The sequence below is a fragment of the Mandrillus leucophaeus genome, unplaced genomic scaffold (genome assembly GCF_000951045.1).
Source record: "Mandrillus leucophaeus isolate KB7577 unplaced genomic scaffold, Mleu.le_1.0 Scaffold354, whole genome shotgun sequence".
Taxonomy (NCBI): Eukaryota; Metazoa; Chordata; class Mammalia; order Primates; family Cercopithecidae; genus Mandrillus; species Mandrillus leucophaeus.
Genome location: NW_012103743.1, coordinates 1327938 through 1350336, shown reverse-complemented (window position 1 = coordinate 1350336; position 22399 = coordinate 1327938). Strand labels below are relative to the sequence as shown.

The 22399-nt window shown below is 42.0% G+C and overlaps 2 protein-coding genes across 16 annotated transcripts in view; one reads left to right on the top strand and one right to left on the bottom strand.

Annotated features, from left to right (window-relative positions):
• GSN (gelsolin) overlaps positions 1-1289 on the top strand; it is a 64474-nt gene extending 63185 nt beyond the window's left edge. For all 10 annotated transcript variants that reach the window (XM_011989499.1, XM_011989496.1, XM_011989497.1 and 7 more), the window contains one exon: positions 883-1289. In XM_011989499.1, coding sequence (XP_011844889.1) covers positions 883-1052 — 170 coding nt within the window. In that variant the 3' untranslated portion in view covers positions 1053-1289. The remainder of the gene's footprint in view (positions 1-882) is intronic.
• Positions 1290-7649: 6360 nt separating this feature from the next.
• STOM (stomatin) overlaps positions 7650-22399 on the bottom strand; it is a 31952-nt gene continuing 17202 nt past the window's right edge. For 2 of the 6 annotated variants that reach the window (XM_011989487.1, XM_011989484.1), the window contains 3 exons: positions 18268-18471; positions 17186-17320; positions 7650-9982 (listed from right to left, as the gene is read on the bottom strand). In XM_011989487.1, the coding sequence (XP_011844877.1) occupies positions 9776-9982; positions 17186-17320; positions 18268-18471 (546 nt within the window). In that variant the 3' untranslated portion in view covers positions 7650-9775. Of the gene's footprint in view, positions 9983-13098; positions 13106-17185; positions 17321-18267; positions 18472-22399 lie in introns of all 6 variants that reach the window. The other 4 variants (XM_011989486.1, XM_011989488.1, XM_011989489.1 and 1 more) reach the window with 4 other exon arrangements.

The following is a 22399-nucleotide window of genomic DNA, read 5'->3' as shown; positions in this document are numbered from 1 at the left end:
CCTTCAGAAACCCTGAGGTTCTTTCAGAAGCCTCAGGGTTTCTGAAGGAACTGATCTGTTCCAGAGGAAGGAAGGAACAGATGAGAAGTCTCTTCAAGTTCCCAGAATACTCAGGAGCTGAACTTGTCAAGGTTTAGATGTGGCAAAGCAGGCCAGGCATGGTGACTCATGCATGTAATCCCAGCATTTCGGGAGGCCAAGTCAGGAGGATCACTTGAGCCCAGGAGTTTGAGAGTAGCCCAGGCAACATAGTGAAACCCCATCTCTAGAAAAAATACAAAAAAATTAGCCAGGTGTGTTGGTGTGTAGCCGTGGTCCCAGCTACTCAGGAGGTTGAGGTCAGAGGATTGCTTGAACCCAGGAGTTCATGGCTGCTGTGAGCCATGATTGCATCACTATACTGTAGGCTGGGTGACAGAACGAGATGGTGTCTCAAAATGAAAAAAAAAAAAAAAAAAGAAAAAGATGTTGCAAAGCAGATTCTGGGTAGCTGAATAGATCTGATTTATGGGCTGGGAACCCAAAAATTGGTTCCCATATCTTCCAGTAGGGGACTACAAGGGAAAGTAATAAACTTTATGAAGCAGGAGGTTAAGCCATAACCCCGTCCCTTCCTGTGTTCCTGAGCAGGGTGGTAGAGAACCCACGTGGGTATCATGCCTTTAAAGGAGGATGGTGCCCAGGGCAGGGGGTGGGCAGTAGGGACAGTAGGACCATAGACCTACTGTCTTTTGACCTTTGACCTACTGTCTTTTGACCTTTGACCTACTGTCTTTTGACCTTTGACCTTCTTTGTCAACTGCTGTCCTGAGTCACCCTCTCCCTGGTGTGGGAGGCACTAAGAATTCCTGGGGTTTCCTTTTCTTGCACGTGTGTCTGCAGCTAAGCGGTACATCGAGACGGACCCAGCCAATCGGGATCGGCGGACGCCCATCACCGTGGTGAAGCAAGGCTTTGAGCCTCCCTCCTTCGTGGGCTGGTTCCTTGGCTGGGATGATGATTACTGGTCTGTGGATCCCTTGGACAGGGCCATGGCTGAGCTGGCTGCCTGAGGAGGGGCAGGACCCACCCATGTCACCGGTCAGTGCCTTTTGGAACTGTCCTTCCCTCAAAGAGGCCTTACAGCGAGCAGAGCAACTCTGCTATGAGTGTGTGTGTATGGTTTTTTTGTTTTTTTGTTTTTTACAGTATCCAAAAATAGCCCTGCAAAAATTCAGGGTCCTTGCAAAATTGTCTAAAACATCTGTGTTTGGGAAATTAAATTCAATAAAAACATTTTGAAGTGTGTACTCTAGTGTGGCTCAGCTGTTTCCTTGTGTCCATCTGACAGTGAGAGCGAGCATCTGCCCTGTCTATGTCCCTGGTAATTCTGAGAATGCCCAGAGAGGTGCCTCGCATTTGCCTGTGAACTAGCAGAAAAGCTGCATCCACCCTGTGTGTGAATCCTGGTGCCCTGAGAGGCGATGCCACAGTGAGATGAGAGGTGTGTAGATTGTCCTGGGAGATACCTATGTGAAAGGAAATAGGGAGGGCCCAGGCGCGGTGGCTCACACATGTAATCCCAGCACTTTGGGAGACTGAGGCGGGCGGATCACCTGAGGTCACGAGTTCGAGACCAGCCTGGCCAACATGGTGAAAGCCTGTCTTTACTAAAAATAAAAAAATCAGCCAGGTGTGGTGGCACATGCCTGTAATCCCAGCTACTCAGGAGGCTGAGACAGAATCTCTTGAACCCAGGAGGCGGACGTTGCAGTGAGCTGAGATCGTGCCGTTGCACTCCAGCCTGGGCGACAAAGCGAGATTCTGTCTCAAAAAAAAGGAAATAGGTGGGGAACCAAGGAAGACTGGGAGAGCCATCAGACCCTAGACACAGGTCTGACCCTAGGTGGAGAAAAAGGGGAGAGAAGGTTGCACGAAGTGTCTTAGTGGTCATTTATTTAATCCAGGAAGATTTGGCAAAGCTTGCTGGCAGTCCCAAAGCCAAATTCAGTGTTCTTTTTAAATTTAATGGTATAGTCCCATTTTCATTGTTTTTTTACTGTGGCAAACTACATAACAACATATTTATTTTAACCATTTGTAAGTGTGTATTTCGGTAACGTTGCATATACAGTGTTGTGTAGCCATCACCACTCTCTGTACCTAAACCTTTTTGATAATCCCCAGTATAAACGCTCTGCCCATTAAATACTAATCTCCCATTCTTCCCTATTCGCCAGCCCCTGGTAACCTGTGTTTTACTTTCAGTCTCAGAATTTGACTATTCCAGGGACCTCATTTAAGTGGAATCACACAACATTTGTCCTCTGTGTGTGGCTTGTTTCACTTAGCAGAATGTTTTCAAGACTTATCCCTGTTATAGCATGTATCAACTTTTCACTCCTTTTTGTGGCTGAGTAATATTCTACTGCATGTCTATACCACATCTGGTTTATTTAGCCATCAATGGACTCTTCGGTTATTTGTGCCTTTTCGCTATCGTGCATAAGGCTGCTATGAACATAAACGTCTGTTTGATTCAAAGTGTACTTGAGCCAGAGTCAAAGTCAGCCAGCAAAGGAATCGTGTGTCTCCTGTAAGCAGGCGTGCCTTATCTGGCCCCTGCACTCAGTCACTGGGAGGCCTGGCCTTGGGACACATGTGAAATGAAGTTCAAAGCCAGCAGCCGGAGCTCTTATCAAGTATATGCCTTGCAGTGGAAAGCGGGCAGGGTGCATCCTCATAGCTGCCACATCCTGTAGCAGCTGCTTGGACCTTCCTTGCTACCTCTGGTTCCCACAGATTCATTCTGCTGCCCCAAAGCTATGTGGAGAAATCACTGCAGCAGCTGCCATCACAAGAGCTGCCCCCGGATGCTCTCAAAGTTTGCGGTCTTCAGGGTATGGGAAAGGGACTGTTTTGTGCCTTCTTGGTCCCCTGGGTCCTGACTCTCTACTCAAGCTCAGCATGTCACAAGTCCCTCTTGGATATTTCTATGTTGTTTCATAATCTTTTCTCCTGGGAGACTCTAAAGCAGTCCAAGGAACCTGCTGGAGGACATTCCCCAGTCCTCCCCGTCTGTTCTTTTTGATCTCTTCTCACCTTGTTTTCCCCCTTCTTGTTCTGTGTCACCTCCCACCACCACTCCATCCCCATTGAGTTATGATGTGAAAGCTCCCAAGCATATGACTGTAAAAGAACAGAAACCAGCATAAGGGATTAAATGATGGGCAGGCTGTGTGTGTGTGTGTGTGTGTGTGTGTGTTTTTACACTGTTGTTTCCAAAGCTGGCTGATCACCTAAATTGCCCAGGGAACTTTTTAAAAGCATGGATTCCCCAAGGCCGTTCCTCCAGAGATTCTGATTCATTGCAGAAGTGTTGAGGGTAGTGGAGAAGAAATTTTCCGGGTGAAACATGCAGAGAAGATCAAGTCATTTTCAGGCAGAGGGTGCAGCAAGTACAGGCAGGGGGCTGTGGGGGAACAGTGTGCTCAGGGACAGACAGCAGCCTGGAGTGGCAGGCCTCTGAGCTGAGAGGCGGGCTGGGGATTTGAATGCCATACCAAGGGTTTGGACTTGATCCCATAATGCCTGCCTTGCCGACCCCCAAAGGTCTGCTTTCATGGTCACAGCAATCAACTTGACAAAGTCCTGGTACAAAACTGGCATTTACCACCCAATGCTTCCAGGGCTTTCATGAAAGGCAGTTAGAGGCCTGTGTAGACAGAGCTAGCTTACTTCCTAGAAATTCGTGGGAGTTAAAATTTCAGGTAGACCTGCCCATTAATTCTTCATTTCAGTTTATACCGGCATTCAAGGGTATGGCTGTGGCCTCAAAAGAGTGTTGTGCAATGCTCTGAGAAAGAAAATAGCCTGGGGTCACTAAGATGCTGACTTCTTATTTTTCTCTCAAAGGCCGAAAAGCCAATCAGGAACACTATCACTTCAATCACATAGTTTATCTTTCTAACGGTTGCAGACGTCATCATCTCCTACGATGGAAAAATCATTGTGAAATAATGAGACAGATGCCAGAGGGACAATGCTAGGCTTGGATCCTGTGTCCATCTTGGGCAATTCAGTTGAACAGATATTTATTTTGTACTTACTTTGTGCAAGGCATTATAGATATAATACTTAAAAAAAAACTTTTGGAGCCTCAAGTTACCCACCTGCAAAATGGTAATGTTGTATTAGTACTTATAGCTGGAGGTGGTGTAATATAGTGGCTATATATATATATTGTGGCTATATATATAATATATGGCACACCTGCTTACAGGAGACACACGATTCCCTTGCTGGCTGACTTTGACTCTGGCTCAAGAACACTTTGAATCAAACAGATGCCCATGTTCATAGCAGCCTTATATTATACTATAAGCCTTATATTATACTACTACAGCTGGCCTTTGGAGTCAGACCTGGATTCAAATCTAGCTCTACCACTCATTAGCAGTGTGATCTTACTTAAGTTCTTTGCCATTTCCTTAGCTGAAAAATGGGAATAAGAATAGTGTCACCCCACTTAGAATTCTCATGAGGATTAAGAGGTAATGCTTAGTACAATGTCTGGCCTATAGTAAGTGCTCCAAAATGGTTAAAAATAATGAAAGCACCTAGGGCACAGCAGAACCTAGTATTCATCCACGAAGGCAAAGACCCAATGTAGTGTGGATCAGACAGGATGTTTTTGGCTGTAAGCAATGGAGAGCTAACTCAAACCAAATTAAGCTGTAAGCACACTTACGTGCTCTCATACACAATCAGTTCAGAGTTGAGAGGGCCTTCATGGTTTCCTGCTCCTTCTCTTGGCTTGGCCCTCCCTAGTCTAGCAGTAAAATATCTGTGGGCGTTCTGGTTGCGCCACACCCATGAACAGCCATGCCCAGAGGAAAAGAGGACAGTTTCTAGAAATGTTTTCAGAAAAGGGAGGAGGAGCCACTCCCAAGTCCACAGAAAACCTTTCCTCAGGTCTCAAGAGCCCATATTATGTCACATAATCATTCCTGATGGAATCATGGGCTAGAAGGATGGAATTATTCTTGGGCCAGTTGGGTTCATCCTAGCAGCTGGGGGTGAATTCTCTTGAGGTCAGAGCTCTCAGGGGAGGTATCTGAACAAAGTCATGGCTCCCAGGAAGGACGGAGGAGATCAATGGATGCTGGGTAGACCATCATTTTGTTGGAGACTTTTGGGGGCCATAGGCTGAAAATTAAAAGTAATGGCTCCTTGCAGTTCTGTGGCATCCAGTACTTTTCAGAGTGCTCAATTTCCGGTCATTTTTCCCGTGGAATCTTTTAGGGAAGATTTGCAGCCTACATTATGATTACTTTGTTTCTAGAGTTTATTGTAAAACCTCAGTTTTAACAGCAGCTTCAATTTCCTTTCTCACTAAACTCTTCTGGCTACAGGGTAGATTGAAAAGGGGCTGTATCCTATTAGCAAGCATGACTGGTTTAGGCAAATCCTAGCTTGATCTGAGCCTGGGTTGCTGTAGACCTGATGTTAACAACATCACAGGAAGAGATCATCACTAATATCCCCAGGGATTTTGCTGTGGCCTGGTCAAACACAGCCAAATGAGATTACAAATGGACATGAAAAAAAGATGTGTGAAGTGTCTTGCACAGTACTGGCATTCAACCATGGTTCCTTTTGCCTTCTTCTTGGTTCCTATAAAGTAAAAACTCTTCAGGTAACCGCATAGCTTTGAAGTTAGGATATTAGACATGATCTAGCCCAGGATTTCTTAAGTCTTTGGATAGGTTTGGGAGTGGGGCCAGTGTACCCCCAAAGGATCCAAATTTGTGTTGTGCACACTGTTGTACAGTTTTCAGACGAAGCTCTGAAGCTTCCAACACATTCTCAAAAGGTCTGAGACCCAAACAGGTGGACTGTAATCTTGTTTTACAGGTGAGGAAAATGAGGCTGAGACAGCATATGACTTATGTAAGGTCACATTATAAGGTGGATGGTATAGGAAGAAAAGCACTCCAGAGCAGTGATTTTCAAACGAAAATATGTAGAAGTCTATGAGGTGCTTCTGTGATTTTATAAACATTAGATTCAAATTCCATGTTTAAAGTGGTAATAAAAAGACAAGCAAAACGGAGAAATCGAATATAGACTCTGAATATAAGATTGGAACGCTTTCATAACTCTAATTAATATGAATTTTTGTTTTTCAAAACAGCCTCATTGTTCTCATTGAGTTACTTTATATTCAGTACATGTTATAAATGTGAACTCAAGAATTTATCCTGGCAAAAGACACCTTAAACCTTTTACCAATGCAGTTACCTTTGAAAAAAGGGGTTTGCTGTTGAAAGTAGGGGAAGGGGCACTGGATTCACCATTTACTAGCCAAGTAACTGGGAGACCAGGTTTGTGAGTATCACAAGAAATGATATATTTTAAAAGGCTACATAAGCTGAAAGTCTACAGGACACTGGTTTCCTCCTGCTCAGGACAGTGTGTTAAGACATTTGTGGTTACAAATGCCCAATCGGGCCGGGCGCGGTGGCTCACGCCTGTAATCCCAGCACTTTGGCAGGCAGATCACCTGAAGTCAGGAGTTCGAGACCAGCCTGGCCAACATGGTGAAACCCCGTCTCTACTAAAAATACAAAAATTAGCCAGACATGGTGACAGGCGCCTGTAATCCCAGCTACTCCAGAGGCTGAGGCAGAAGAATCGCTTGAACCCAGGAGGCGGAGGCTGCAGTGAGTTGAGATCGTGCCATTGCACTTCAGCCCGGGTGACAAGAGCGAGACTTCGTCTCAAAACAAACAAACAAAACAAACAAACAGACAAACAAATGCCCAATCGACTCTCCTCTTTTCATAGTGAACTCTGGCTGAATCAGATGGCCCAAAACAAAACTTTTAAGTTTAGGGCCTGCTTAGGTGTGAATGTAAACAAACTTCGATAGTCTTGGGAAAAGTTGTGATCTACAAAATGGTGTGGTGGTGTGTGGATGGGGACACTAGAGGCAGTGTCACATGAAGATACACTGATACACTTCACACATCTTTGGCATTAGACAGATCTGGGTTTGAATTCTAGCTCTCTTCCTTTCTAACCTTGTGACTTTGGTTGTTTTAACCTTTGAGCCTCAGTGTCCTCATCTACAAAATGGTGATAATAAAGTGTCTATGAAGCTATTTTGGGATAAAATGACAGAATGTACGTACACGTATTTGTGCACAGAGCTAAGCAACTGGTGCTTCCAAATGGTAGCCACTAATTCAAGACAGTTCTTCAAAGGTCAGATGTTGCAGGTAAAACACATTGGTTTTTTTTATCATTCTTTCTTTCTTTTTAAGTAAAAGTTATGTCTATGTGATTAACTGGATGACAGCAAGAAGTGGGTTCCTGTCCCGTTTGGAGGAAGGCAAACGGAAATGAAGCCAGTTAAAGCTTTGTGGTGGTGGGGGTGTGCGTGGATCTCTAACTCCCCAGGGAAAATGTGTGGGCTGGTGCACCAGAGGGTGCCTGAACCTGGGAGACAGCAGATGGCCCACAGCAGCCTGTCCCCTTCCCCTGGCCCACAAAGCACACGAGAAGCCAACCAGCCAGCTCAGAAGCAGAAGATCTAACGTACTACTTCTGCAAATGGAAATCCACATACACTCAATGCAGAACGAAACAGACTCTCACCCCAAAAATATTAGTAAAAGTGCATACACTTTATTATGTACATTGTTGGAAAGGGAGGCCACCTAGAAAAACTCCTGCACTGGCACTGTGTTCCTAGAGCTCCTGCTATGCGTCCCTCCCAAGTGATTTAACTTCAACCTATTGGACTATGAATTCACAAGGCAGAAAAGTCAAGGTCATTTGCTATCTGGAGACAGGAGAACTCAAGGATCCAAAAGCACTGTTACTCTTAAGTTGCGGAAGAGATTTTCAGCCAGGATATGGAGCCTCCCGGTCCTCAAGGGTAAGCCACCTCACACAACGGATAAAACCATCATTTTAAAATTCAATATATAAGTGCAACTTGAGTTTAAGTTGCACTGCTCCATACCTCTAATAAACTCAGCTAGGAGCCAGGATACATGGTAGTTCAAGGCTTCCTAAAATAAGCTTGAAATTGGGGTACAGGGGAAGGGACATCCATTGGCTGGATGGACACAGTGGTTCAGCTAAGGATAGCTATAAAGGCTCGTGCTGGGAAAGAAAGCTGTTATTCTTAGACTTCTCTAGGTGAACTCAGAGTCTCAAAGAGGAAATGTTACAAATGTCACCTGCCAGCTTTCTTGCCAGTAAATAGAATGCCAGGTTGCTCAGATTCATAGACATTTGCAAAACAGAAGATGTCTCCTAATATTATAGACTAAGAAATTGCTGTCCAGAGAAGCTGACCAGTTCCTCTTTCAGCATCAATATACATGACAGAAGAATGACTAGGTAAGTTTAAAAAGATCTACGTCTATATAGATATCGTAAAGTTTGACAGTATCTGCCCAAGATAATTAGACATTATATAGTCAATACATTGTGAATTCCTTATACTATGTAATGAATAGGTTTGTAATCAAGATATTTCACAGTGTCCCACAGTTAACAGCATGCAGATAGTAAAATATAATGGTTTCCTGAAGTTATCTCTTAAAAAAGTATTTTAGTCCTTAAGCTATTCAAATGGATATATAACAATTGCATATAGAACGTAGAGAAAATTTTATTACAAAATTAAAACTATTTAAAACCTGATATATGAAAATAGGCAACAGTGAGAAAAAAGCACTTTTGTGACAACTATTTAGCTAGTTTGAAAGGCAGAACACAGAGGAATCATTTACTCACAAAGAACGCTCAAAGAAGTTAAAACATGGATGTATTTTTTAAATGACCACTATAGTAGTGAATTTAAAAGTCTTTGAAGGGTTAGAGTAATCTTTTTCATTAGTCTTGACTATTGCTGGTTCTGACAAGTATAGGCAAGAAATGGCTACTCTCAAATAAGGATTATTCTGAAACATGGTCTGGATTTAGAAAATAAATGAACATTAGGCGAATTTTCTTAATTAAGACTCTGCGCCAGGCGCGGTAGCTCATGCCTGTAATCCCAGCACTTTGAGAGGCAGAGGTGGGTGGATCACCCGAGGTTAGGAGTTCGTGACTAGTCTGATCAACATGGTGAAACCCCATCTCTACTAAAAAAAAAAAAAAAAATACAAAAATTAGCTGGGCGTGGTGGCATGAGCCTGTAATCCCAGCTACTGGAGAGGCTGAGGCAGGAGAATCTCCTGAACCTGGGAGGTGGAGGTTGCAGTGAGCTGAGATCATGCTATTGCACACCAGCCTGTGCAACAAGAGTGAAACTTCATCTCAAAAAAAAAAAAAAAAAAAAGACTCTCCGGCTCCGCAGTAAGGCACGTTTGACCTAGAGAAGCTGGCTGTGGTGTAAGGTCATCCCTTTCTGCAAAGCATTTATCCAGTCAGCAGTGTCAGGTGGCAGTTACAGCCCAGGTTGCCTCTGGCCTGGGTGCTTAGGGGGTTCAGAATGAGTCAGTGGAAGTCAAAACAAGAGGGATCTAACCTACTACGTAATAATCTAAACATACAAACTTTTAACTATTTTAAGACTAACAGATTACCTTCTATAATCACCAATCTCTCAGTATTTACAAGCTAACAATTCTTTCACCTATTTTTATAACTGCTATGCATTCTGGGAACACCACAATTGACATATGGAAAAGGAAAAGCCCTACCCTCTTTTTATGAGTTAAAGGCTCATTTGGTCCCCCACTTCATCCTTGGAAGGGTAGCGCTCATTTCTATGCTAGCCTAGATGGCCGTGTTTTGCCCCTATGATTCCTTGCAGCATATCTATGGGCAGAGGGAAGACAATTGTTGAGTTTTTCTCAGCAGCAATGGTGGTCAGTGTCTGCAGGTACCGGAGCTGAAGGGCTGCAGGAGATTCAGTGATGACCATGGAGGCTTCTTTCAGAGCCCTGGATGCATTCATTTCTCCTTCGGCTGCAATAACCTATGGAGAGGTGAAAGGAGAGGTTGAACTGGAGAAAACCACATGGTGACACGCAGCACTCTTTAACCTGGGGTGCGTATACCTCAAGTGGTCCACAAAACTTTCCAGGGTGTACGCCAGAAGAGTTTTAAGGAAATCAGTTTCTACATACTCAGTTTCCATACGCTTCTTTTTCTAAAACTGACTTGCCTGAGTAGTGCCTGGATCAAGACATTCTCTTTTTTTATTTTTATTTATTTATTTTTTGAGACGGAGTCTCACTCTGTCGCCCAGGCTGGAGTGCAGTGGCAAAATCTTGGCTCACTGCAAGCTCCAATTGCCGGGTTCACACCATTCTCCTGCCTCAGCCTCCCAAGTAGCTGGGACTACAGGCGCCCGCCACCTCGCCCGGCTAATTTTTTGTATTTTTAGTAGAGACGGGGTTTCACCGTGTTGGTCAGGATGGTCTCGATCTCCTGACCTAGTGATCCGCCTGCCTCGGACTCCCAAAGTGCTGGATTACAAGCGTGAGCCACCACGCCCAGCCAAGACATACTCTTTTACTACTGCCTTTCTCCCATTTTCCAAGGTAACAAAGGGATAATTCAAAATACTGAGCAGGATTGAGAAACCAAGTAACTTTAATGACTGCATGCAAATCCTTTTGCAAGTCAGGAGGATTTCCAATTCTCTGATGAGTACCTTACTAAACTGAAAGCTGACAGGTCGTTATAAATATTTTTTGATGAAAGACTGTGATGTGATTTTTTTAGCGCATAAATTCAAAGGGAGTGCTAAGAACTGTATGATACTACTTTGAACAAAACTTCCATTTCCATCTACTTATTTATGTAAATAAGGTTTCAAAGTCCTTATAGCTATAAAAATGAAAAATAGGAATAAAACTGATGCTGAATCCTGTCTCATTCTAGCATTAAACAACAGCCATCTATACATGTACAATTTAATTCTCATTCGTCTTATGAAGACAAGCATTTCTAGTAAACATCAACTTCTTGTACTGGGTGCAGTGGCTCACACCTGTAATCCCAAAACTTTGGGAGGCCAAGGTGGGCAGATCACTTGAGGTCAGGAGTTCGAGACCAGCCTGGCCAACATGGCAAAACCCCGTCTCCACTAAAAGTATAAAAATTAGGCAGGCATTGTGGCAAGCACCTGTAAATCCAGCTACCTGAGAGGCTGAGACAGGAGAATTGCTTGAACCCGGGAGGTTGCAGTGAGCCAAGATCATGCCACTGCACTCCAGCTTGGGTGACAGAATGAGACTCTGTCTCAAAAAAAAAAAAAAAAAAAATGACTTCTTATTTAGGAGAAATTCTGAAATGTTTGTAGAACCTTGTTTTTAGTTACAGGAAATTTTTAAAAATTAATTCTAATTTATGGACTAAATGTGTTGCAGTAGGTTAATAAAATAATTCATGACAAAATATACGTTAGGAAAAGAATCTGGGGGAAGTGAAGGTGCAATAAAAAACTTAGGTTTAAGAAGAAGAAGAAAAAAAAAAACAATAAAAAGCTCCTGACCGTTAAGAGTTTACTTACATATTTTTAATGGATAACTACATCATTATTATTTCTCATTGGGTACATTTAAAAGAATGATGTTAACAGTTTTATTTTAAAATGTCAATATTTACAACATGCCATGAATTATATTCTTGGCAAGTACATAAATTCAAGATGAAAATTTTTACATGCCAATTTAAAATGTTTGATGGGCTTTATAGTTTTTCTAAATTCTGTAAGGGGTTTCACAGGCGAAAAAGTTTGAAGATCACTCGAGCAGTGGAGAGAACAGGAGCTCTGGAGTCAAATGGACTTGAGTTCAAATCCCAAATCTAACATTTACCAGCCGAATGTCCTCAGAGAGGTTACTGAACATCCTGAACCTCAGTTTCCCATTCTTAAAGCAGACTAACATGTACTTCAGAGGACCACTTGTGAGAAAGACAGAGAAAGTATATAAAGTGTTAAAGGAATAAAGGGGGTTATTACAGAGGAATGGCAAGACCTGATTTTCGGGTCCAACTGTGCTTTAATGCACAAAAGATTCAAAGTAGTTACTTTAATTCATAATCCTAGGAGAAGGAAAGGTATTAAGATACCATAATTTTCAAGATTTAAAGTACAGTTTCTCCAGGTTATTATCCTCACTTGAATCCTGAAAAATTAGTGGTCCATAATACTCCACGAATATCAGAATTGGAGGCAATGGTCTTATGCCCAGTGAAATTTCATTCACTTACACAGCAAATTGGGGGCCTTAAGCCCTGTGTAGGAGAAGCTAGGGATAGAGTGGAATCCCTAGCCTTCTTCAGCTCCTGGTCAGGTAGGGAAGGCAGACATGGAAGTAGATCATTTCATTCTGGTGTGATAAATGCTGACAGATATATGTACAAGGCACAGTGCTAGCACACAGAAGAAAGAAGCTTTTCCAGAGGGTGACGTGGTGAGGTTATAGAAGTTGAATATTAAATGATAAAATGTTTGCTGATTAGAAAAAGATGAGGAAGAATATTTTAGGCAGAACACATGAAATGGTAAAGAGGTATAAAAATGGTATATTCCAGAAAACTGTCAATAGCTGAATGCTATGGCAGGAAGAGGGGAAAGGTGAGGGATGAATGGGGCCGGGTTCTGAAGGGCAGTGACGGGCCAGGGTGTTTGGTCTTCATTCTGTGGGCAATGGGAAACTGCAGAACGATTTTAAGCAGATAATAACCTCCATCAGATCTAGTTTGAAAAAACTCTCTGATGGATGTCTGAGGTTAGAAGAGAAGGCAGTGAAAGCTGCTAGTGGAACCGCTTTAGAGTGGGTGGTGTGATTCACAGGTGGTGGGGACACAGAATGAAATGGTTTGGGGAGCTATTCTGCCTCCCTGAAGGAGGGCGAATCAATGGAATTTGGAAACTAGGTAGGAGGAGGAAAGGGGGACAGAGGCTGAGACCCAGGTTTCTAGGTTTTGGTTGCATAGGTTAGTGCCATTAATGGAGATAGGATACAGAATACGGTACTCACTGAGAGAAAGCATCTAGTTTATAGGGTAAAAACCTAATTTATCAAAGCCACCCATCACGTCCTGCGGGAACAAGGGTCAGCTCTGCTCAAAGAAAACCACAGAACTGTATTCCAAGGTAGGCACTAGAGAGAATACATCAGAAATCCCCTGCTATGACAGCAGTAGGCTCTGATTTTTTCCATTTCATCTCAGATGTCCAATTAGGCACTTTTTTCTTTGGACATGGACCAGCTGGAAAGATACCTCATTTCCTACCACCAATCAATACATAATTGCTTGGCTGAGAAGCCAGACCCAACGGGCTGGGCATACATTTTGTTCATAGAAAAGCCACACTGAGCAAGCTGCCAAAGATGTAAACAACACCACCGGCTTTGTCTAAATACAGGCCAAGTACACTCTGTTGATAGGATCTTAGAGAGCAAAGCAAGCTATTTGTGGGTGTGCACAGTTTTTGTCCAATGTGTAGTAATCTCATAGCAATCAACATTTTATATTTACAGAATATCATTTTAAAGTCTGGCATTTTCATGTATGTCAAATTGGTGCTACCTGTCCCTTCTGTAGACCAGGTGGTCTGGGCAGAGGAAAGGGCAGAGAAAGGTGATCTGTATTTCTGCACTCCACCCTCTCAATTGATAGACTTCTACACCCAGAAACATGAGCCCAAAAGCATGTGCCAGGTGTTTTTCTGAGAGTTATGAAAAGGAAACAAAAGATGATGCAAACACAAAAGAGATTACATTTCAAGCCACTAAAAGCTGGTCTAAACACTTTAAAAACCAAACCTAACATACAGAGAAACACATGGGAGAATCTGTCTTCTTCTGTGACTGGTTTCTTTCACTCAAATTATATGTGTGAGCACTTACATTCATTCTCTTTGCTACGTAGTATGCCTATGTGTGAATAAACCAGACTTCATCCATTCAGCTAGGAATGGACATTTGGATATTCTATAGTTTGGCTCAATGTGCTGGTGTGAACATTCTAGTACATACCTTGGTAAACATATGAGTGCATTTCTGTTAGATTTATAGTTAGGAGTTGGAGCTGCTGGCTCATAGCATACACAAATGTTCAGTTTGAATAGACGTTGCCAGACTGTTTTCCAAAGTGGTTGTATTAAGTTACACTGCCACCAGCAGAATATGAGAGTTCAAGTTCCTCTCTCACCCACACTGGGTTCTTTTCCGTTCTTTTCAGGCCATTCTGATAGCTGTCTAGTGTGACATCTGCTTATAATGTGAATTTGCATTTCCCAGATGGCTAATGAACCTAAGGAATTTTTCTGTAAAGTCTCTTAATCTTTAGTTTCTTCCACTCTATCTCACCTTTCCTGTGCAATTTATTTGTTGAAGAAACTGTGACCGCCCTATTTTCCATGAGAATTTCAAGACAATAAGCCTATGGTTGTTGCAGGGTTACTGTGTTTTACAGAAGGGCTAGGCTCATTGTGATTCTATGTGTGAACTCCAAGGCAGTCGCTGCCCGGGTTCATGAGCCTGCTTCTAGACTAACCCTACAGCCCCGTCCAAATGGGAGTATGGCAATTCACAATTCTAAGCGGTTTCTTCTCTCTTTTCTTACTGTTATAAAGGGAAGATAGAAACTTTCTTTCCAAACTCTTAAGAATGCTATGGAAAAGGCTCATAGCCCATCCTGGGAAGTCAGTCCTAGAGGAGGCAGTGAGGAGCAGAGGGGAATTCTAATTTCCACTGCCACTAATCAACTGTGTGACCTTGCAGATGTCACTTAACTTTTCTGGGCTTCAATTTTTCCTTTGAATAGTGGAATGGCAAACAAGTTTCATTTTTTTTTAACGTTTTTATTATTTAATTTTTAATTTAATTTAATTTTTTTGAGGAGTCTTGCTCTATCACCCAGGCTAAAGTGCAGTGGCACAATCTTAGCTCACTGCAACCTCCACCCCCAGGGTTCAAGCAATTCTCCTGTCTCAGCCTCCCAAGTAGCTGGGATTATAGGTGCCTGCCACCACACCGGGCTACTTTTTGTATTTTTAGTAAAGACGGGGTTTCACCACGTTGGCCAGGCTGGTCTTGAACTCCTCACCTCAGGTGATCTACCCACCTCAGCCTCCCAAAGTGCTGGGATTATAGATGTGAGCTCGGCCTCAAGTTTTGTTTTTTAGAGCTAACTCTAAGCAGTTGAGGGTTGTTACCTGGACTGCTGTAGAAGGATTCTGAGGCCAAGTCTAAGCTCAGTGGAAAACAGTGCCATGGTTAATTACTAGCATGGCAATAGCAGGATGGAGTGGTAGCATCTGGGCTAGGTATTTGCCACCTATGGAAGATAATCTCTGAGGATCCTTTGGGCTCTGACATTCTATATAGTATATGTATGGTACATTCTACTATTCAATCTGGTTTGGAAATGAGGCTTTTGGCTAATAACATATTCTAGTTAAAAGCAATTCCTAATTTTCAAAACAATTAGATGATAGGGCACATTTAATAACATCGTAAACATAATTTAATCTTCTAAATGTAATGATTTTGAAAGAAGGCACTTGAGGGTTCTGCAGTACTATCAGGTTATCATCACAAAGCAACAATGATCCTATTAGGCAAACCTAAACACTCTGGTTAATAGAAAATTCTGAAGTCACATGCCAAATGAGCTACTATCCTATTTGATGCTGGCTAAGAAATTATAGTGACCAGTTTGTGGTTTAAAGGGCATCCTAACAAAAGAACAGGGTTCTGTGGTCAGCCAGTTACCACCAGCTACTACTATTTTCTAACAATAACAAATTGGTTTGCTCCTTGTGTCTTGGGAGATTTGTCCAGTCCACAGCAACTCCTCCGATGAAAACTGCTTCTCTTCTTCAACCCATTCACAGGCATAGGGCTGTGGAACCATATTATTATGCTATCTTTGCACTTTGACCAAAGTTGGACCAAAAAGAATCTCTCTTCCGTGAATGTGGAATTAGGGCTGGTCTGTGTTCTTTAGTGTTCACCTGGCAGACACGTAAACCTGGGAGCTAGACATTCTCCACCACAAGCTATCTACAGTGACATGTAGCACAGGAAAGGGAATGACTAGTTCCCTGAACTGCCTTCTGGTTCCTGTTTTGGTGAGACTTGCCCCTACTTCCTACCCTTGGGTTTGGTGAGATATCCCTGAACTTTTACACATTATCATCTTTAAAGATACTCTTTTCTAGGTTAGATTAACAAATATTTCCTCAGTGCCTCCCAGAGGGGCCATGCCACCCATGCAGGGCTAAGACATTGGCAGATGATGATGAAAAGAAGGAAGAAAAAAGGCAGATGTCAAAGTAAGAGAATATAAACAAGAGGAAAAGAGAGAATGAGGAATAGGAAACAGTAAAAGGGAAAAAGATCCAGAGAAAAGAAAAAGAACAAAAAAGAAGCCAAAAATAAGTAAGGGATGGGTGGTATGGATGGAATGATGACCCACTTGCCCCGAAGCTGGAATTGTTAATTTATCCTTAATGATGAATTGGGAGAATAAAGTACGGTACACACAGTCATAAAAGAATGAGGTAAGTCTATATGTACTGATATGCCCATAGATACTGATATTAAATGAAAAAAGCAGAGCACAGAACAACATGTGCAGTATAACCCTACTTTTGTAAAACGAACAAGCCAGTAATCCAAAAACCTGGTCAAATAAAATCCAAATACACTCAACTGTTAAGAGTGGTGACCTCGGCCGGGCGCAGTGGCTCAAGCCTGTAATCCCAGCACTTTGGGAGGCCGAGACGGGCGGATCACGAGGTCAGGAGATCGAGACCATCCTGGCTAACACGGTGAAACCCCGTCTCTACTAAAAAAAATACAAAAAACTAGCCGGGCGATGTGGCGGGCGCCTGTAGTCCCAGATAGTCGGGAGGCTGAGGCAGGAGAATGGCGTGAACCCGGGAGGCGGAGCTTGCAGTGAGCTGAGATCCGGCCACTGCACTCCAGCCTGGGCGACAGAGCGAGACTCCGTCTCAAAATAAATAAATAAATAAATAAGAGTACTGACCTCTGGGGGAATATGATTTGAAGTTACAGGGAGGGCTTTCACTTCTACGAATTTACCACTTCAAGATTATTTCAATCTTTTACAACAAACATGTTTCACTTTTTTATAATTATTAATAAAAGAGAAAACTCAGTAAGACAAACAAGTTTTAAGAAAATGTTACCTTGGCGCGGGCCTCACGGGACGCTTCTGCTTCTGCAGCCATAGCTCTCTGGAGCTGCACAGGTAGTTTCACATCCTTGATTTCCACACGCTCCACCTTTATTCCCCAGGCATCAGTGGCATCATCCAGAGTAGACTGTTAGGAAGAGAGAAGACAAGCTAAATCTGCTCAGCCCAGATGCCGACAGAGGCTGTATTCACTGGGATTCGGAGGAGATAAGGTGCTGGGGAGAGTAGTGGAAAGAATGGTGATGCAGGGGGGCTAGCTCACTGATCCTGATTCTGTTGCTTGCAAGCTAATGCAGGGGTTAGCAAGCTTCTTCTAAAAGGGCCATATAGTGATTGTTTATTTGTAGTCTCTGTCTCAACTATTTAACCCAGCTGTTGTAGTCAAAAGCAGCCACGGATAATATATAAATAAATGGCTGTGGCTATACTCCAGTCAAACTTTACTTACAAAAACTACAGCCTGTAGGCTACAGTTTGCCAACTCCTGAGCTAATGTGACTCTGTGTAAGCCATATTACTCCTTTGTGCTTCAACTTCCTCCCTTTAGAATGTCACGCGAATGAAACCACACATCTATTTCATAGGTTGTTGTGGATATCAAATACGATCATAGATTTTACCCACAACGAAGTATATACAAATAACAAGAATCCAGACTTACAGCACTCTGTCTTTTCTGAACAAGCTATGCTTAACTGAATATATGTAACTCAAGAAAGGCTGGAAAGCACAACAGTTATCATTCATGGGACACACACAGAATAAAGCTTTAGGAATACCTACACTATCTTGTAGAATAGCTTCTGTTCTAAACAAAAAGGTTATTATTGATTCTGGAAAAAAATACACACTGAAGAAAATTTTTAAAAACTGTACGCATGAGTGTTATTAACTCATGAACCGCTAATGTGAAAAATCTCCCCTCCCACCAAATTTGAAAAATTTTACGATGAAGGAAAATAAAAGGCCACAGACTCCCCACAATTTGAATTAATAAAAGGTTCTCAAAAAACCATTGACCCTTTGCTTCATTTTTCAACTTTTGGGAGGTAACAGCATCGACGCACTCCCCACCTGCATGTTGTGTGCGATTTCTTCTCTGTCAGAGAGGATCTGAGAAAGGTTCTTGGTGCCCAGAACATTCCTCAGAGTAGTTTGTGCCAAAAGACGGGTGGCTGAGTCAGCATTGGTGATATTTGCTACAGCCAGGGTTGCATTCTGAACGCGGTAATAGACCACACCATCCACGCTAATTGTCACTGAATCCTTAGTGAGGATCTACAAGATGAAGGAAGCAATTTTACATCTGTCAATGGTTGTGTTTTGTTTTTTTTTTAACATAACTGTAAGGAATGTTATTCTACAGAATATCTTATAATACTAGCTGATTTTCTTTAGTAAGACGTCAGAAAGTTAATTATATCTTTTAAAATTTAATAAAATAAATGTATTTATTCAAGTCCATTAATTCATTCAATCATACAAATAATATTGAGATATCACTCAACAGCAGGCACTGTACTAGGTACCAGGGATTAGGGTAGGAAAAAACTTGGTTCCTACTTTGAAGGAGGTTAGGGAATCAAAGGAAGCTTTTAGGGGCAGCTGTGCGTGGCAGGGGTGATACTGAATTGAATCTTGAAGAAAGGAATACAATTTTTCTGGGGTGTTGGGTGGAGTGGAAGAACATTTAAGAGAGAGGCACTAGAGAGTCAAGGTTTGATAAACTACAAGTTGCAAAACATTACCCGAACAAAAAGTGCAAGAGGAATGTTTTTAAAGGGCAAGGTCAGCACAAAAACGTATTTTACAGCATGCTACATAAAAATGCTAAACACGACATAATTTTGTTTTAAGCTAAAAAGTTATCTGAGTAAGAGGCTCCAGGAAAACAGTTACATCAATCACTTAAACTTACTGAGACTCAGTTATCTTATTTGTAAAGCAGAGATTAATTATAGTACCTACTTTGCATTGTTGCTAGAATTAGTGCGCTAAATACATTCAAGTGCTCAGAAAAGTTCCTGGCACATAAAAGCTGTCTTATTATTTCATCTTGGATAACGGTGGTAACTTCACCGAATAAAACCTTAACTTGATTAACTGTAATAAGTTAATTTAGACAATAAATAAGCCAGCTGGGCATGATGGCATACACCTGTAGTTCCAGCTACTCAGGAGGCTGAGGCAGGAAGAGTGCTCCAGCCTGGGAATTCCAGCCTCTCTCACGGACAACATCAGGCTGGCACCTTTCTACTGATCATTTAAATGTCCTTCTCTCTGTGAAACTTTCTTGACTTACTTGGCAGAGTTAAGCACTCTTCCCTTGCACTTCCACTGCACCTTACTGTAGTGACATTATTTATTCACATTTCTGCTTCTCTGAGTATGAATTTCTTAAGGGCAATTCTTGGTAACTCTAGCACTGACAGAGTGTTTGAAACATAGCGGGTAGTCAATAGATGAGAGATGAACTGAACTGAAATGTGGTCCTGAGAACAGTGAATGATGAGGAACAAAGGAGTGAGAGTTAGGAGACCTGAACTGTAGTTCCAGCTCTGCCTTCAGGTCCCTGGATGGCCTCTAGCAAGGCTTTTAACAGATTTGACCTACAGATTCCTCATTTGTGAGGTGGCACTAATAATCCTGCCTAATTCTACTCAAATTTCTGTGAAGATGAAATAAGAACATACTTGTGAATGAAGCCCTTTTGAAAGAGTAAGCAGCTATGTAAATGGAAGGTAATAACAACAATGTTGTTAGATGGCTGTTTAGCCCTGCCAGACATCAAAGCAGTGATCCTTTTTTAGTAATCTCAAAATACTTCTAACATGGAAGAGAACTAGAGGATTTATAAATAAATGTACAGTGTATTACCATCTTGTATGAAAACTAATTATTTCCCATGACATGATGGGAAAATGTGTCAATTCCAAATTCTTGCCACTTTGACTTTGCCACAGCTTCTTTCTAAAGCTACAGCTTCTCTGCCTCCTGTTTATCATCGGCAAGGGTTTATCTCCCTTCACAGAAACTTCACAGGGGAATCAGAAAAAGGATTGCTTGCCAAGTTCTAATCTGTTTTGCATTCAGCAGCTTGCAGAAGAGGAAAGAGCCACTGGAAAGCAGAAGCTTAAACAGCAACTCTGCCAGATGTCTGTAACGTTTACAGTGGAAAATGCCAGAATGCCCAGCTACCCTGAAAGCGGCTCCTTCTGAGACTCGATCTTCCCTAGACGATGGGAAAACATACAGAGAATACGGTGATACTCTAAGTCTTGTTCTTATGAGTAAAATGTGGGCAAAATCACTTCTGGCATCATTAACTTTGGGTGGATTATAAAGTCTGACCTCACCCACTTCTTGGATCAGTACCAACAAGGAAGTTCCTAGGCTGGTTTCTGGTATTTGTGACATGAGAAGGCAACATGGCCAGGCTCCATCACCATGCTGAGTATCTGGCCTTTGGCCAGGAAACCCTGACAGCATTCTTCTGTCCTTCCCACTTCATGTTTTTAGGTTTTCTGTATGCAACGGTTATTATGCCTCCTAAGGACATGGTTGCCAGGATGGCCATCACTTTTTCAGGGGCTATAAGGGAGCTCTGTACAATGCATTTAGCATGGAGCTGTGGAAAAAGCAGCACTATACAGGGAATCCGAAGAGCTCAATTTTAGTCTTGGCTCTGCCACTGTAATTTAGAGGAATTCCTTTGTTTCACTGCAACTATATACTTTCTAGGGATTCTGCCGTGAGTTTCATCTATGATAACATTTGTGAAGTAGTTTGAAGAGGCACAAAATAATCACTAGTATAAAATATTATGTTTTATCTAAAATGCCCAACAAGCAGTTTCTAATTCTTTGGTTTCTAAACAATTTATCTAGAATAAAACCTTAAGAAGAAAAAAATATTATACTAAATAGGGTTTTCTATCAGAAACCCATAGAAGAGAAATGTGGTAATAAAAATAGTGATAGTAATAACAATGATGATATTATTATACTTTCATTAGCATTACACTATATTTTCTAACAATCATCCCTCGGTATCTGTGGGAGATTGATTCTAGGACTCCCATAGGACACCAAAATCCAAGATGTTCAAGTCACTTATATACAGTGGCACAATATTCGCATACAATTTATGCACATCCTCCTTTATACATTAAATCCTTTCTAAAGTACTTATAATACTTAACACAATATAAATACTATGTAAATAGTTGCTATACTATACTGGTTTTTAAAATTTGTATTATTGTATCATTGTCTATTGCTTTTTTCCCCAAATATTTTTGATTCATGGAGCCAACCATATAATCTATGTACATTTTCCTGTATACTTTAAATCATCTGTAGATTACTTATATTATCTAACACAATACCTACACATCACTTCATTCATGTGGATTCAGTGCCATACTTGTTGTATGATAAATTCAAATTTTGCTTTTTGGATCTTTATGGAGTTTTTTTCCTAATCTTTTCAGTCTGTGGTTGGCTGAATCCCTGTATGCAAAACCTATGCATGCAAAGGGCCAACTGTAATACTAACAGTAAGAACTTATACAGCACTTACTATTTATCAGTCATTGCTCTAAGCACTTCTCAGAACCACCCTATACAGTAGTTCTTACTATTACAATCTCTATTTTCTGGATGAGGAAACTGAAGCACAGATAAGTTAAAGGACTTGCTTAAGGTCACTGTGCTAGAAATGCTGAAGGCAGTCAAGATCTAAAGCCTATTCTCTAGCCAGGCACGGTGGCTCACGCCTGTAATCCCAGCACTTTAGGAAACCAGGGCAGATCACCTGAGGTCAGGAGTTTGAGATCAGCCTGGCCAACATGGCAAAACCCCGTCTCTAATAAAAATAGAAAAAAAGTAGCTGGGCGTGGTGATGCATGTCTATAGTCTGTTACTTGGGAGGCTGAGGCATGAGAATCACTTGAACCCAGGTGGCGGAGGTTGCAGTGAGCCAAGATCACACTACTGCACTCCAGCCTGGGCAACAGAACAAGACTCTATCTCAATTTAAAAAAAAAAAAATTAAAATGAATAAAGCTTATGTTCTAACTATGCTGTCCCTCATTGTAAAGCACTTTCACGCCAGGCGCGGTGGCTCAAGCCTGTAATCCCAGCACTTTGGGAGGCCGAGACGGGCGGATCACAAGGTCAGGAGATCGAGACCACCCTGGCTAACA